Source organism: Phaseolus vulgaris, chromosome 1 (genome assembly GCF_000499845.2).
Source record: "Phaseolus vulgaris cultivar G19833 chromosome 1, P. vulgaris v2.0, whole genome shotgun sequence".
In the NCBI taxonomy this organism is placed as follows: Eukaryota; Viridiplantae; Streptophyta; class Magnoliopsida; order Fabales; family Fabaceae; genus Phaseolus; species Phaseolus vulgaris.
In genome coordinates this window covers 3,948,047-3,964,866 of record NC_023759.2, presented here as the reverse complement: position 1 = coordinate 3,964,866, position 16,820 = coordinate 3,948,047, and the positions used below count along the sequence as shown (strand labels likewise).

Genomic DNA, 16,820 nt, shown 5'->3' with positions numbered 1-16,820 from the left:
GGCATGCATGGACTTAAGGAAAATAGGGTATTGAGTTGATATTTGTCTTCCCTCTCATAGTTTTACGTATAAAATTAATAATAAATATTTTATGAAACTCATTATTAGTTTAATAGTTATTTAGAACTTAAATTGTTCAACAAGAACTTTTACTCCCTTTTGATAATAAAATATAAAATTATTGTTTTAATGTATTTTCTTATTCGTACCTTTTATTTTATTTTTTTACTTTTAGGTGTTAATTAAATTTTTTTTATCGTTGTTGTGTCTTGGTTTTTTTTTTCTTTCTATTAACAGTTTTCATATATGTTATCAAGTAATTAAGTTAACTAATGATATAACAGTCACGTTGACAAGCTAGTAAATTATCATACGATGATTACATGTAATTATTTTATTATAACCATGTTTTTTTACTAATGGATTGTGATTAAATCGTTTACTCATAAATATATGGTATGAGAGTGTTTATGGAGGGAGAAGATGTAAAATGGTTGCATAATTCAATTAAATGGAAAATAGGTGACGGCGATGGGAATATGTTTTGGGAGAATAAGTGGGTGGGTGAGTGCAAACTGATGCAATTATTTCCTAGGCTATATTCCATATCACTATATCAAGGCAGAACACTGGGTGAGGTTGGAATAAGGACTGTCACAGGTTGGCAATGGTGCTTAGGTTGGAGGAAAAATAAGTTTTAGTGGGAAATTGAGAGATAAATGAACTTTATAATGTAGTAAACAGTATACAAATGAATGGTGAAACACATGACACTAGGGTGTTTGAATTTCTTGGGAAAAAATGTGAGTCTCGTGATATTGGAGGTCTTGGTATTATAGATATTAAGGTCTTTAATACGGTCTTCTTGAAAAAATGGATTTGGCGGTTGAGTTCGTTTAAGGGTGACTTGTGGAAGGAGATTTTAGAGTCTAAGCATGGAGGTTGGAGATTTTTGAAACAACCTAGGTTGAATAGCCGTGAATCTCTTTGGTGGAAGGACTTAAAGGAGATTTGGAAGTTTGATGAATGGGGTGGGAGTTTTGAAGACTGCTTTAAGTGGGAAGTTGGTAGCGGGAAGAATATTTCTTTATGGGAAGACATGTGGGTGGGTAATGTTACTCCGAAGAGTAAATTCCCGAGGCTTTACTCCATTAGTGTTGATAAAGATATTCCGTTGAATCTTTGTGGGGTTTGGAGTAACAGTGTTTGGAGTTGGAATTTAATTTGGAGAAGGGACCTCTTTGAGTGGGAGATGCCTCAGTTGTGTCAATTTCTTGAGGTAGTGCAAGGTTTGAGCCCGATTTTGACTTTTGATGACAGTTGAACTTTGCAAGGTGATGAGTTTCTCGAGTTTTCGGTTAATTCAGCTTATGGTCTTTTAAGGGGAGAGATTTAAGCGGAAAGCTCGCGTATGTTCAATTTATTTTGGAGGATTAAGGCTTTACCCTCGTTCCATATTACATCTTGGAAGGTGCTGGAAAACAAGATTGCTTCTAAAGTTAATTTGGCAAGACGCGGTGTCATAGTTGATAGTATTGTTTTTTTGTTTCTATGGGATTATAGAGGAGTCTACTAACCACTTGGTTTTTGGATGTAGATCTTCTTGGCTTGTTTGGAATCTTTGCTTAGGGTGGTTAGGGTTGGTGTTGGTTGCTCCCCAAGATTCTTACTCACATCTCCTACAGTTTAATATTTGTAATGCATCTGAATCTGTTAATTTAGTTTTGGGAAGTGTGTGGATTGTGGTGGTAAGGGAGATTTGGTGCCATAGGAATAAAGTCATTTCAAAGGTGGTGTGGTGGATCACTATGAAATTTTCTCTTTGGCTCAATTGAAGACTTGGTCTTGGGTCACTTCTAAAGTTTTCCCTGCTTTCTTCTCGTTTTCAGATTGGTGTCTTGACCCCCTGGTATGTCTATATTCGATATAGTTTGTTGGTTAGTTATTGGTTGGCGGGGTACTGTTGTTGGGGTTTTTGAGTGTTTGGGTGTTCTTTGGTTGTTATTTCTGTGTGTTGTTGGTTTTGAGGTGATGAGTCTCTGGTTTTAAGCTCTAGTGCTTCCCTTTTGTTTGGTGTTTGCTTTGGTTTTTCCGGTTTAGGTGGCTTCTCCTGGTGTTCTAGGATTAGTTGTTAGGTGTTAGTTTTGTATGGGTTTGGGTTTTTTGGATGTGACGTTTGATTACTGTGGTCTGTATAAGGGTTGGATTACCCCCTGAAGTGATTCCTATTTATTTATTCTTTTCTGCTGATAAAAAAAGGGTGTGAGCTACTGAAAAAAAATGGAGTTTTTTTTATTAGGTCTGCATATGATATTCAGTATAACCACACTATTTTTTTATAACGGTATGCTTTTTAAAATCTTTTGGTCTTTAACGATATTCCTAAGGCTCCAATTCTCACGTGGAGAGTTTTACTAGGTAAAATCCCAACTAGGATGAATCCGGTAAGAAGATGAGTAACTTTAAATATCACAATCTACCTTTATGTCAGACTTTGTTTCCTTGGATGTAAAATTGCAGGAAGTGTATGTTATAAATGTTGGAACGTTCACTACTATAAAAATGTCTTTAGACAACGATTTTTAAAGGCCTTAGATGATGATTTTGGAGTCATAGTATATGGACATGTCGTTTATAGTTTTGAATTATAGATGATGACCACACAACTGTAGTCTATTAGACCACAATAGGCAACGATTATATATAGAACCGTCGCCTATAGTGTAGGTGACCCTAAAATATATCATGAACAATATGCATCTTTGAGGACTGTTTTTTTTTTTGGGTTCAAAGATGCTATTCTAGTTGGATTATGACAAACTAATTTGAAGTCGTTTTGAGATTATTTTATTTTGTTTTTTGGTTTGGCCATGACAATCTTTAAGTTGTAAAAGTCGGAGGATTTATGTAAACAAAGATTTCTTGATAGTTGATAGACCATGTTTTGATGTAGGCAAGGTTGATATATACGTATTTTAATGGTATTATGATTTTTGGGGTTTGTACTTATACATAATCTGCTTCATTATAATAGGATTGAAACATCCTTAAAGTATCTTCTATTTATTTCATTCTTTCTTTGCTGATAAAAAAAATGATACGAGAATTCTAATTAATATGACAACTCTTTAGAAAATCGATATATCTCATCAATTAACATTAACACTTTAAAGAAGTGACTAAAATTATAATAGAAAAATAAAAACAATATAAAACACATATTCAAGAACTGAAAATGAAAATTGAAAAAAAAAATCAAGAATAAGAAAGAAATTAATCCTTAAAATCATTTCCCGTTAGTGATGCTAGAAATGTTTTGAACAGACCTATATTTTCACTTTCAAAGCCAACCTATATATGCTTGATGCATGGCATAAATTCTGAATTATGGTTTGGTCAGAATCAATTATTATGTATAAAATGTATTGATGCAAATATATATATATATATATATATATATATATATATATATATATATAAATGGTTGTGGTGATAAAGAATGCTACGTGTAGCTAAGGATATGGTTTAAATGGAATTTGAAGCATATGGTTTGAAGGAAGTTGGGCTTAGGGCATGCACAAAAAATGGGTAACGATAACGACCTTGCTTGTCAAAGGGAAATATGTGTTGTCGGAAGTGACATGCTACAATAACTATCCTTTTCCTTCAAGCTTCCCATGCAACGTAAGATTACAATCTCAAATATTTTTCAGCCCAAAAAATCTTTAATTAATTCAAATAGAATTTTAAATTCTTCGAATCTTTATGTCATATATTATACGATGATTAAGTATGAAAATTCAGTGTATGTGGTATGGATCAACAAGACTACCAATATAAAACTTTTAACAAAGGTAGCTAGAAACGATGGGCAAGGTCTAGGTTGTCTTTTTATACGGGTTGGATGATCTTAAAAACTAAAATTTATTTAATTTATTTATTATTGATAAAAAAATTTATATATGTGTAGTTCTTTTTTATAAAAAAAATTAATTAATTAAAGAAGACACTTTAGGGTATATAAGAAGATGATAAGAAAAATTGAGATTTCTTATTCTTTGTTTATTTACATTACACTCCATGTATACGAAATATATAACAGAAGTCTATGAGGTTTTCTCTCCAAATTACAAGCTAATTATGTGGTGATCCACTAATCATGAGATTTATCATTATTAAATTAATATTAATTGCGTATTATTGCATAGTGTATAATTTGATAATTATTTCCTTAATACTCTCCTCAAGTTGGTAGGTGAATATCATGAACCCCAGCTTGTGTCGCATCGTACAAAAATGTTCCTTGTTCAGTGCCATCGTAAAAATATATGTGAGCTGTTACTGTGTCGGTACATATGAAAGACAAATTATCTCGGCTTATAATTTTTCTCGCACAACGTGACAGTCTATCTCAATGTGTTTTGTGCGTTCATGAAATACTGGGTTTGCTGCTATATGCAATGTTGTTTGATTGTCACAAAAAAGTCGAGCTGACAAGTTACATGGCACCTTTAAGTCCTGCAATAGATATGCAACCAAAACTATCTCTAAACATGTATTGGTCATCGCGTGATTTTCTGCTTTCGCAGATGATCTTGATACGTTTGTCTGTTTTTTTTACTTCCATGAGATAATAGAAAACCAAAAAAAAACAATACCCAGATACTAATCTCCGAGTTGTCTGACAACCTCCTCAATTTGAGTCGTAATAAGCTATCAATGTCAAATTGTTCTCGGATGGCAATAACAATCCTTGTCCTGATGATCCTTTGATGTACTTCAGGACTCGAATTGCGGCATCCAAATGAGGTTTCTGTGGAACCTATATATATTGACTTAGGGTCCGAACCGAAAATACTATGTTAGGTCGAGTAACCGTGTATATCAGTCGTCCCACAAGTTGCTTGTATTTGAGTGAATCCTTTAAGAACCCTCCATCGTCTGGTGTGAGTTTTAGGTATTGCTCCATTGGAGATTTGTCTGGACGAGCACCTGTGAGTATCGTATCCTACAACATATCAAGCGCATATTTTCTTTGTGAGATGTAAATACGAACATTGGAATGGGAAAATTCAATCCCTAGAAAATATTTTAAGTCTCCAAGATCTTTCATGTGAAATCGTCGTAATAGACGGTTTTTAAGACGCTGCATTTATGTCAGATCATTTCCCGTCAAAAGAATATCGTCCACATAAATCAAAAGGACACTAAATGATGAGTTATTTTTTCTTGTGAATAAAGAGTAGTTTGCCTTGGAACCATGTCCCGGGATGCATGTTTGAGACCATAAAGGAATTTGTTGAGTCGACATACAATGTTTTTCCCTTGTCGATGATGCTCGGGGGTGATAAGTCCATGTAAATAATTTCATGCAATTTGTCATGTAAGAAGGAATTTTGCACATCCATTTGGTGAATAAACTAATTTCTGGTTGCTGCGATGGAGATAAGACACCTCAAAGTTGTTAATTTCGTTGTTGGTGAAAAAGTTTCGCAATAGTCAACACCTTCAATCTGAGTGTACCATTTGCGACAAGGCACGCCTTATATCTGTCGACACTGCCATCTGAGTTGTATTTTATTTGATAGACCCCTTTGCATTTGATGGGTTTTTGCCCAGCGGCGGGTAACGGTGACAAGGTTCACGTTTGATTTAGTTGCAAGGTGGAAAGCTCTTCGTCAAATTCTTTTTGCCAATTTGGATCAAGGATAACTTGAGCATAAGCGTGAGGTTCTTTGGTGGCTGTGATGTTAGCAAGATATGCACTATGTGTAGAAGAAAATCGTGAATTAAAAAAAATGATGCATAGGAGACCTGGTTCCATTCGATCGGTCTTTAGTAGTGGTTGAATGATTGGCTTGGGATCCTGTTACGTAGCCTTGAAGCCAGAAAAGTGGGTTGATGTGCGACTGGATCGTCAGATAGGAAGGTCGGGTGGAGAATGTTCGGTAATTAAAACCTTGGTAGTTAATTAGATACTAATTTACAAACTATTTATCAATAATAAAAATTAATTTAGAAACCAATATTTTTTTTAGTTTCTAATTTAGTCACTATAGCAACTAATTATTTTTTATTTTTAAAATTTATTTTTATTTAATGATTTTCTTGTAGTGCATACTCTTCATTCTTTACATTGAAGTATATTATATAAATTTTACATTACACTTATTATTGATTTAGATGTTACACATTATAATATTATAGAGTTTGTGTACTTAAAATATTATTCTTTATAATTAAATGTTATTTTTTTACTTTAGTGTTAGAAAGAAAGTCAGACCCCTTTATGACCTAAAAAAATGAGAAAACTATCCAGAAACTAACAAAAAGGTTGATTCATATACCAAATTTATATCTTTAATTTATGCTTATATCTTTTATTAACTAATGCTCATTATGTTATGGGAGGTATCCTACTATTTTTTTTATCCAAAAAATCAAAAGATGTGATCAGTCAAAAAAGATCTTAATATCCTTAAATATCAAATATGCTTTAATATATTCAAATATGCCTTTAAGCTCTTCTAATAAATCTTGAGTCATGTTTATAATTTTATTCATTGGTTCATTGACCGATATTAATCATTGTTATAGGTAAATATTTGAAAATAGTTACAAAGAAGCAAATGTTGAGACAATTTTTTAAAAGAGTAAGTGAAATTGAATAAATTGATAACCTTTGATTTTTTTAAGTCATTTGCTTATTATTTTATCAATAAAAAAGATCATTAAAGCATGGAACTCTATCACTAATGAAATAAGTGCAAGCTTTTTTTGACTATTAAATTTAATATTAAGTAATATGACATTAATTAAGTCTCTTACATATGACATTTGAATAATGAAAAGTAACACCATTCCAAAATGGAAAATTGTATCTCTATGGATCAATATAAATATTACTTAAGTAATTTTCTATACCACGACATACTTTCATTTGTAAGAATTATGATTTATGTCATTTTTATTATTTTTAAAATATTTTAATGAATATTTCTATTAAGTTATAAAAATATTACTAAGTCACCAGTAATAAATAGTATATCTAATATTTGATAAAAATAAATGTTACTAAATATCATTTCTAAAACATTAGTGAAAGAAAATATTATTTATATTTTTTAGGTGTTATAGGATAGTAAGTTAAGCTTTTTTGTAAATCTATTTTATAACTTTTTTAATAAAAATATAATTTATTAAACTATGCTATAAGTTTGTCTGTAATTATTTTGTATTTATTTTTGTTTTTCATAAATATAATTATAGGAAGTTTCTCTAAAATTTAGAAGAGTGTACTTTTACTTCATCTAGTAAATAAAAACATCAAATCTCTCAATAGTTTTTTTTTGTCCTATATGCCCATTTGCCTTCATTTATGTTATTGTTGTGTTATTGTTCATGTGATAACGAATGCAAATTTAATTTCCTAAATTAAATGTTTAAGGACTAAAATCATTTTTTTTAATTTGGGGTAAGAAAAATTAAGTTAAAATTAATAATGCTGTGATTAAATAAAAGTACTATAATAAAAGTGGATATGGTGATTCTCCCACTAACATTAATCATGAACTTTATATTATGTTAAAAAGAAAAAATGCATGGCTAACACTACTCTTCTTTGTGTTTATATTGTACACATGTAGAAGAAACGTAACATGATCTGGAGCAGAAATATTGAAGTCGAGAACTTGAAATGATATCTCCTGCAAAATTACACAGGGTATTCCTTTCCCTAACTGCACCTCGTCCAATACTGCAGGAGACTCAAATCATTCATGTACATAAATTCTCACACACCCTTTTCACTCCTTTAATTTTAGTGCCAAACTCTTCATAATTTCTACTTGCAGCAGCAAGTAAAATATTACCATCAACTTCAAAAGTGTGTCTCTTATGATTTCTTGCAGTGCCAACATTGCCAAAACTCCCAGTACATTCACGCTCCAACTAGTCCTACAAGCTTTCTAATAGCTATTATGCATTCGGAGAGATGAAAAAGAATGTTTTAGATCTATACAATTTAAGGTAGACACTGATGAAGAGGAGAGAACATGGTGCATTCTTAGCAAAACTTTCCTAGGCTCTTATTCTTTTATACACAAGCAAAAATTTACATGGTTATGATCACCTCAGGTACTGTTCTAGACAGTCTTTCAATTTTTGGAATGTCACAGGTTTTGATACAAACGAGTCCATACCATATGCATAACACTCCTCAGCACTCTCTGACATCGTGTTTGCTGTCATCTGCATTATCATGACAACATATGAAATGTTACTTTAGTTTTCAAATATTGAATTAACATAGAATAAGAGAGTAGTTAGCTCCAATATTAAGACAGTTTCCTAATCAAATCGAAATTTATCTTGTCACCACGTTATATTAATGATTAAGATAATGTGGTAGAATGATCAAATCCTATTGAATGTTATTGTAAAAATATTTTATACTGCATAATATATATAAATTAAATTTTAAAAAAATCTGCTATAAAAAATTCTGTTATATTTCAGTACTAGTTTTTAGCACAAACAGTTAAATGGGTTATGGCTAAACTTGATCAAGCATGAAAATCATGAGCCATGGAGAACTATTAGAAAATAGAACATTGTCAAGTTCAGTAACACTAAGCTACATAAAGGGTGGCAAGTGGCATGTTTTTTTGTCGGGTTCTATTGTTTAATATAGTGCTGGTTTTTTGTTTGCATGTTCATATAGTTTAACATGTTGGAGTTCTTGTCTTCTAGATTAGATGTAATGAGTCACACAAATGTGGACAAATTACTCACCGCAATGATGTGGATCCGGTTTTTAGGTGGTAAAGAACCTTCATGTGAAATTGGTAAGCATTGTTCAATTCCATCTTTTCTTGCAGCATCCCAATTGCCAGTTTCCTCATAAGACCGAATCAGTTTTGTTGTTTGAAGGCCATTCATAACTGGCATGTAAACATCCTGTAAAACACAAGTACCAAATGATCACCTAAAGCTAAAATTTCTATTTATAACTTGAAGTAATGAACATTTGCATAGTAAAAATCATTGCATAAAAATTAAGTCAAGGGTATTATTCATTCTGTTTCTTATCCTATACCAGTTTTCTTGAAAATAAAATGCACTGATTTCCATAAAAATGAAGATGACTGGTTTCAATAAAAATGCAGATGATTGTTGTTACTTTATATGTGAGCTAGTAATGTCGAAGAGGAAAGCTTCATAAAAAAAATTACCATCAAAATGATATCATAAGTATGGCGTTGAACTGCACGTACAGCTTCCACTCCATTATTCACAACATCCATGCTATAGCCTAACCTCTTCATCATTGACTGCGTCACCATGATATTGATCTTGTTATCTTCAACAAGAAGAATCTTAGGCCCTAATGAGGATTTGGTCACTTCTGATGAAGTGTTATTATTACTACTACTGACACATTGGGAGGCTGTGTCTGTCTTCACTTGCTGACATGTTTGTTGGGGTTCATTTGACATTGTTCCTAGTGCCATTGCCTCCTTATGTTGAGACGAGTCTACACTGCCATTCTGTAACAGAGCATGTTCCTTATCTTGACTCTGTTGGTTTGTGTTAACTGCACTTTCATTCTTTGTTTCAGGGATATGATTTGATGAACTTGTTGATTCAGACATCTCTGGAGCATCAACAATAATTGAAGATGCATCTTCTGCTAAACTAGTCCCTTTTGATTTTATGTCGGTAGTGGGGAATGAGTAAGAATTCTCTGAAAAGCCATTGAACTTGTTGGAGCTTCTGAAACCTGGTAGTAAATTTTGGGGCCTGGTAGGTCCTTTAGAAGAGAAGAGAGAGCCTAAAGTGCGTGGTTGGAATTGGAAGAACCCCTCTGTGGTATCATCGTCATTGTCATCCACATCTGATAGTTCATCTGGGTCATCAGAATTATCACAAGCCGTTGAAACTTTGTAGGGAAGTATGAATGTGAAGGTAGAGCCACAATGTTCTTTGCTAGACACTGTTAAACGACCCCCCATTAACTCAACCTGTTCCAAGTGCAAGGAAACATTGACAAAGTGTAATACATGATTAGTCTCAGAAAGAAAATCATGTTAATGTTGGTCCAGTTGGAAATGACAGAGATACCTATATAATGTGAAAGATTATTGTTTCTTTTTTCTTTTTCATGAGGATAAAAACCATTTTTTTTGGTCAAGTTATCACAAAGAGAAAATAGAGTATGCAAACATAGTGTAAAGGGTTTTTATTCTGTCATCCAATTACACATCTTTATGTTAAATTTATTGATTTTTACAATAATTATCTTAAAAGTCTTATCTATCATGACTTTTGGTTGGTTGGTTAATAATAATGTAAGTAAAGCTATGCTCACATGCATAGAAAAAAAATTCTATGAAAAACTACAATGAGATTTAGGGAGGTGTTAAAATATTTTGAGTTTTATAAAAAAAAGTACTATGGTATTCAATTAAGATTTTTAATTATTTTGAGGTGAAAACTTTCAACTGTAGATACCCAAATCAAAGTTTGAATCTCTATGTTACAGTTATCCAAGAATTTACTTTCACCAAAATAAGAGAGGGCATAAAAAAGCTTACAAGTTGTTTGCATATTGCCAGCCCCAGACCTGTGCCACCATATTTTCGAGCATGGTCTGCACTTACTTGCATGTACCTTCTAAATAAATTAGGTAATGCCTTTTCTGTGACATGGTAAGATGTAAAAAATTAAGTACTTTCATACTTATTTGGATACAGAGTAACATTGATCCTATAAAAGATTAGCGTTTTTATGTACCTGGTATTCCAATTCCTGTGTCATATACATCACAACGTATCCACACTGTTGTTTCAGTGGAATGAGTTTGCTCCTCAGTATCTCCATTCATTGAGCATTCACTTTTAACTGAAGTTCTACATTCATCGTTGAATGAATGATTTTGGCTAGGATGGTCGTTGTGTTTCTGACCAACAAGACAATTTTTCTCTTCCTTCACTCCTTGTGCTGAATTTGTTGACTGCTCTATGGTCATCTTTTGATGGCCTTCTGCTTTGGCAAAAGGTGGCTCTGAAACAACGTAAAGGTTGATACCAACTTTGCCTTCATGTGTAAACTTTACGGCATTGCTGAAACACATTACAGAATAATAAATGTAGAGCAATGGGTAATCAGAAATACATTCTTTAGTGGTAATTGTCAATATATTTTTGATAATACCATCATGCCCTATATAGTATTCATGAAGCAATGATGTAGTTTAATATTAAAATATCAAAGCATATTATCAAAATATTGAATGTAGTACAAAGTTGTATCTGTACTAGTAAGATTGTGCAGCCAACTACAAAAGAGTGTACTCCTCTAGAATAAATGAAACAAAGAATTTGATTTCACATGTGAGAACCAAAATGCAAACATTTGAAGTGGTTGATTGCAGATTTATAAGACTAATCAATATTAAAGTTTAATACCTGACTAAATTTGTGAGGATCTGCCGAATCCTCAAAACATCTCCAATAACCTGCAATTATGCATGAAGAAATTGAAGTGTAAGATAATGGCTATACTTCACTAGTACTTAAGATTTATGAAAATAATCACTATCCGGAGAGCTACATCATAGAAGTAGTCCTGGATTTAGGTACAACAACAATGCTGAATCTTTAGCAATGCACGCAAGCGTTACTCAAGTTCTCACCTCAATAGGTATATCATCTGCCACATTTCCTTCTAAGGTTAACATTTTCTGCAATGATGCTGCAGCTGTCTGGAGTACATGTTTTACCACCTCTCTTGGCCGGAATTTGGTAGCTTCCAATTTCATAACTCCTATAAAAAACCAATGGGGTTGGTGGGGTGGGAAGAAATTTAAATGATCTAATAACAGCAATGGTGTGGGAGAAATTTCTAACCTGACTCAACCTTGGAAAGATCAAGAATGTCATTTATAAGTTGAAGAACTAAATCTCCTGAAGATATCATGACATTCAAAAGCTGTCTTTGTTCCCGATCAAGTTTCGTGGTGGAAAGAATTTCAGCCATGCTAACAACTCCAGATAGTGGAGATCTTATCTCATGAGACATTGTTGCCAGCATTTGTTTTGCTCTCATAGTCTCCTCTGTTGAAAAGGAGAGAAGGATAAGGAGAAAAAAATAAGCTTGTTGCAGCCAAACCAAAATTAAAGTAAAATTCATAAATACAGATTTGGCTGAGTGATTAAACCTGTAATGTGAATGGTTTTATTAAGTTCCGTTTCTTTGGCTTTCTGGACAGCAATATCTTCCCTAAGTTTTGCCATTCTTTCTCTTTTTCTTACCTGCAGTTTGTGAAAAACATAAATATCCTCTTTGCAAGCACAAGACTGCAATTAACATTCAAAAGCAAATAGCATTTACCTGATCTGTTATTTCCATTCCCATATAGTTTATTCCAATTGTCTCCCCTGCTTTGCTAAAGACAGGTTCTACATATATCAAGAATGTCTTTGACCCAAATAGTTCTGTCTCAAAAGTAATTTCCTTTTTTGCAGGCAACCCTTTCTCCATTACTTCCCTCTTGAAATCTTGAGATTCCTTGACACCGGATCCAGTGAAAATTTCAACATCTGTTTTTCCTATGATGTCCTGAAAAATACGATTTAGTTTTAAGAGTCAAGATATTTCAGCCTACTTAAAACTCCTTTGCAAAAGAAGTAAAATAACTCAAGAAAAGTATAAGAAGTTTCTTCTGAAGTATGTGCAGCTTTTTATTCAATGAAATAAAAATTATAATGCAACTTAATCATATGACCTTGAAATAAGAGCTTCAACAGCAATCATTACCTCCTCTTGTAAACTTGGAAAATGATTGTAGATAAAGCGATATCGCAACTCTTTGTCCTGAAGAAAAATATCAGAGTCAGCCCTTTGCAGATTGAAAGATCCCTTACAGTGTCAACCACATATTCAGTTTTCATAACGATGGACCAATTAAAACTACAATAAAGCCGGTATAGTACGATCTTTGCACAAAATATGGATCATGTGTTAGAAGAAAAACAAAGTAATGCCATTCCAAAGCATGGCATATTTTTGTCAATTAGGTGACAAGTTCCTATATTTACGTTTAATGTTATATCAATGTGGTGACATGTTCCCATATCAATGTTTCACATGTTAATGCACCAATCACCTAATTCTCCAACACAACACAAATTTTAGATAAGAGCTTAGTTACACAGTTCACGTATTGTAGCATTTTGAAAAGACAGATATAGGAATCATTATGTGTCCACTGCACCTAGGCAATACGGCCATAGAGCAATCTTCCATCTAAGCCAATAGAACAGATAAGTGTTGTCTATGTGCATTACTTGCTTCCATATACATATTTCAACATGTCAACCATCATGTTCTAAACCAAAGAAGAATGATGTGTTTAGAAGAGGGAGCTGGTACTCTACAGAAAAATTAGTGAACGGTAGTTCAAAAACGGTCTCATATACTTGCAAGGTCCTAACTCTTTTAGTACTCAGAAGGTATCTACTCTTAAATAAGTGTACACAGCATGTCAAAAATTTCTATGAAGTACTTTCAGATCCTGCCATATGGATATAAACTCAATACTCACTGTAATGTACCTGATGGCCAATAACAACAGGTGCATTTTGGAGTATAAAATGTAAGAAATTATCTGCTCTCTTCAGAATCTGAGTTAGTTCTTCCACTGGTGAAGATTGCCTTTCAAAATTCTTTATACTTTCTTGCAACTTGTCCGTTAGTATCTGCTCTCTATTGACACTTGCCTCCAACTGTCTTTCCAACTGCAGCGCCCGCTGTTTCCAATACACAACAGTGTCATACTCAGCATCAATCTCAATCCTCTTGTTTTGCACAACTACATCACTTTTCCTGAGAGGCACTGGCACATCTTGCCATGTATAGTAAATCTCATCCAATATAGAAACTGGGCGCTTGTCACCGCCATAATTCTCCTCCTCAAACCGATTGTCTTTCAGTATCTCCAATTTCCTGAGCTCAACTTCCTTCCTTTGTTTACTAAGGTTGTCAAGTTCCTCTCTGAGAAGCCGAACTGCATTAGCCTGCTTATACTCCCAGTGTTGCATGAGATATGCCAGCTGAGAAGACCCTTTATCTGTGTAATTTGTAAGCTCCATGAGACGCTGGAAATCAGCTATAGTTGGCTCCTCCAAGATTGTGACTTCCTCCAACATATCTTGGTCCCTTCCAGGCTTCTCTATATTGAACTGTTTTCCAACATCAGAGCCAATATCTTCTGGCCACATTGAAGAGAGGACTTCAACGTCCATGTCTTCAATACAATCACTTTCCATCTCACAAACCATTGAAAACAAACTGATAGCATCCAATTTTCTTTTCCACAATATTCAACTTGTGATTTCGACTTCCTCTTCCTTCAATCCATTAGCACTTCCATCTCAAGAAGCACTGGTCAATGTTTAATTCTTGGCTTTATCTATAAGCCAGAGCACTAGTGCCAGCTGCAATTTGTTAGGCCAAGATGAGTCTCTCGTAAGAAATCGAAACAGATATATAATAATAGAATTAAGTTACCATTAAGGAAAGGTGGAGTTGAAATAAAAAGAAGTTTGTACAATAGTTATAGTAGTACAGTGAAAGTAACCAAGATCAGGAACTTAACTTTAACCGACCAAAACTAGAAGAATAAGGAAAAAGTTAAAAGAAACGAAACAAAATGGTCACTGATTTGACGTCATTATGTCATGCTAAAGAATTGAAATATGGACTGTGACAAAATCATGACTCAAAGACAACAGTTAAAGAAATTATATCTGATATCAGCCCCAGAAGAAATCACACTTGAGTACAAGTTTAACTGTTTAAGAAATCTCGAATTGGACAATTAAACTATTTTCAAAAAGTTATTGGAAAATTTTGAAGCAGAAGTTGAATAGCACCTGACACTGCACATTCAGAAAACGAGAAAGGAAGTGACAAAAAAAGGCGCCTGAGACTTTTAAGAGCTCAATCACACAAAACAGATAAACTTCAGCAATCACTTGCAAATTGTAAAAAAAAAACTATTTCACATTTTCATAACTAGGAAGAAGATTGGATGAATGATCTCAATTGCAATAAACGAAATCAAGATCCATCATCAGCATCAGTTGCAAGAACAACAACAACAACCCCATCACAAGAATGAAAGAAAAAGAACTCAAAAGAAAAGGCATAAGGATTTAAATTGGACATCCTGAGATTAAAAAGCAATACATTAAATGCAAACCAACCTTATATATGATTGTAAATCATGTCATGACAATGAATTGTTGAAGAAGGCCAACCTTTCTGGATTGATGGAATTAAAGTGAGTGACCAAAAAAGACCCCAGAAAGATGAAGAATTGAGGCTGACAATGTCCAAAAGTCCTGCCCTGTAGATCTGAGGAATCTCTTCAACTATGGGGTCAAAAGCATTCAATGACACAGCCGAAACATGTATGTAGCCAATCACTACAGATGAGAGAGAAAGAGAGAGTCAGCTCAGAGCAGAAGAGAGAGGACAGCATGTGATTGTAAACTTGTGAGGGTAAAGGCAAAAACTTTTAAAAACCCAAAAACTAATAGAACAGAAACCCAAGCAGCCATGTGCATTTGGAGGTCAAATATGATAGAGAAATGTTCTTGCTCATTATTTTTTCCATTCCTTATTTTAATTGTCTTTCTTGTGTCATATTATGAGGCAACAACCTTACCTCTCATTGCTCAGTTTACAGTTCTCTTTCCTCTGCTAAACCTCACCATTAAGCCATAGTTATAGTATTAGTCCCCATGCAACCATTTTTAATTAAACTTAAGCTTCTTAGTCTTAAGCACCATAATTCATATCTTATTCAAGTTTTGCAAAGATAGAATAATGGTCATGAATGTTTATAATGTCAAAGAAAAATGACAGTGTTTTTCTTATTGAAGAATTGCTTTCTCTTGCATCAAACCATATTGGTCCTCGTACCATTATTTTCCCATTAATAAATAAAATAGCAATATCAAGTACTACAAAATGGGGTATAAAAAACTTAAACTTTATTAATATTTCTCATCCTCTAGGGCCAAAAAAGTTAACAAATTCATCCAATCATGCAATGTGAAGAGAGAGAAAGGATTTGTTTTTATGGGGACAAGGAGTTTTTAAATCCCCATTGATGTTCCCCGCCATTTCCAAGGTGACGTGGGAGGTGGTGGGGTGGCGCGTGCAGTGAGACGCAAAGGGGAGAATGTGGGTTTTACTGAAAGAACACTGCACATGATAGATCTGAGCTTGATGTTTAATTTACTATTTTACTTTGTGATGAGATGCAATGCATGTATTGAGACCCAAAAGAAGCGACCAAACAGGGCGGTTGCACAGATTCTTAGTTCTTAATGCTATAAATTAAGATTATCTCTGATCCAATTTTATTAATCTTACATTCATTCAGTTCAAATCAGAGGTTAACGTAGTACTTTGTCTGGTAATCTTATTTTACCATGCCAAGTGTCACTCTGCATGTTTTTCTTCATTACCAGTTTTCCTTGCATAAACAAATAATATGTGCATGTCAATGGTGGCTATTACTTTAAGGTTTATACATGAGTCCGTGAAGCAACATATAATATATACAGCAGTAAGTAAATTTTATTTCAATAATGGGGAGGAACAAGCTCATAGTTTGTATCTTTTCAAGCTACTTTTCTCACAGGATTCTTCATAATATTTTTAAACTATAAAATATAAATAAATGTGTGGATGATGAGACCTAAGTAATATTGATCAACTTGATACACAGTTCGTTGTCGTGCTAG

General features: G+C 33.5%; 1 protein-coding gene across 3 annotated transcripts; it reads right to left on the bottom strand.

The window, feature by feature from the left end:
• Positions 1-7,550: 7,550 nt before the first annotated feature.
• On the bottom strand, positions 7,551-15,859 carry LOC137816680 (histidine kinase 5). 3 transcript variants are annotated; one of them, XM_068619932.1, is made up of 14 exons: positions 15,734-15,859; positions 15,270-15,491; positions 13,617-14,498; positions 12,820-12,876; positions 12,394-12,621; positions 12,221-12,314; positions 11,910-12,116; positions 11,696-11,826; positions 11,469-11,518; positions 10,795-11,123; positions 10,596-10,699; positions 9,234-10,022; positions 8,794-8,958; positions 7,551-8,250 (listed from the first exon to the last, which is right to left on the bottom strand). In XM_068619932.1, the coding sequence occupies exons 3-14, from the start codon at positions 14,340-14,342 to the stop codon at positions 8,128-8,130; spliced, it is 3,003 nt and encodes a 1,000-aa protein (XP_068476033.1). In that variant the 5' UTR covers positions 14,343-14,498; positions 15,270-15,491; positions 15,734-15,859; the 3' UTR covers positions 7,551-8,127. The 3 variants fall into 3 exon arrangements, with proteins under 3 accessions (XP_068476033.1, XP_068476034.1, XP_068476032.1); XM_068619933.1 differs by lacking the exon at positions 15,734-15,859 and having other exon boundaries at positions 13,607-14,498; positions 15,270-15,687; XM_068619931.1 differs by lacking the exon at positions 15,734-15,859 and having other exon boundaries at positions 15,270-15,664.
• Positions 15,860-16,820: the final 961 nt, after the last annotated feature.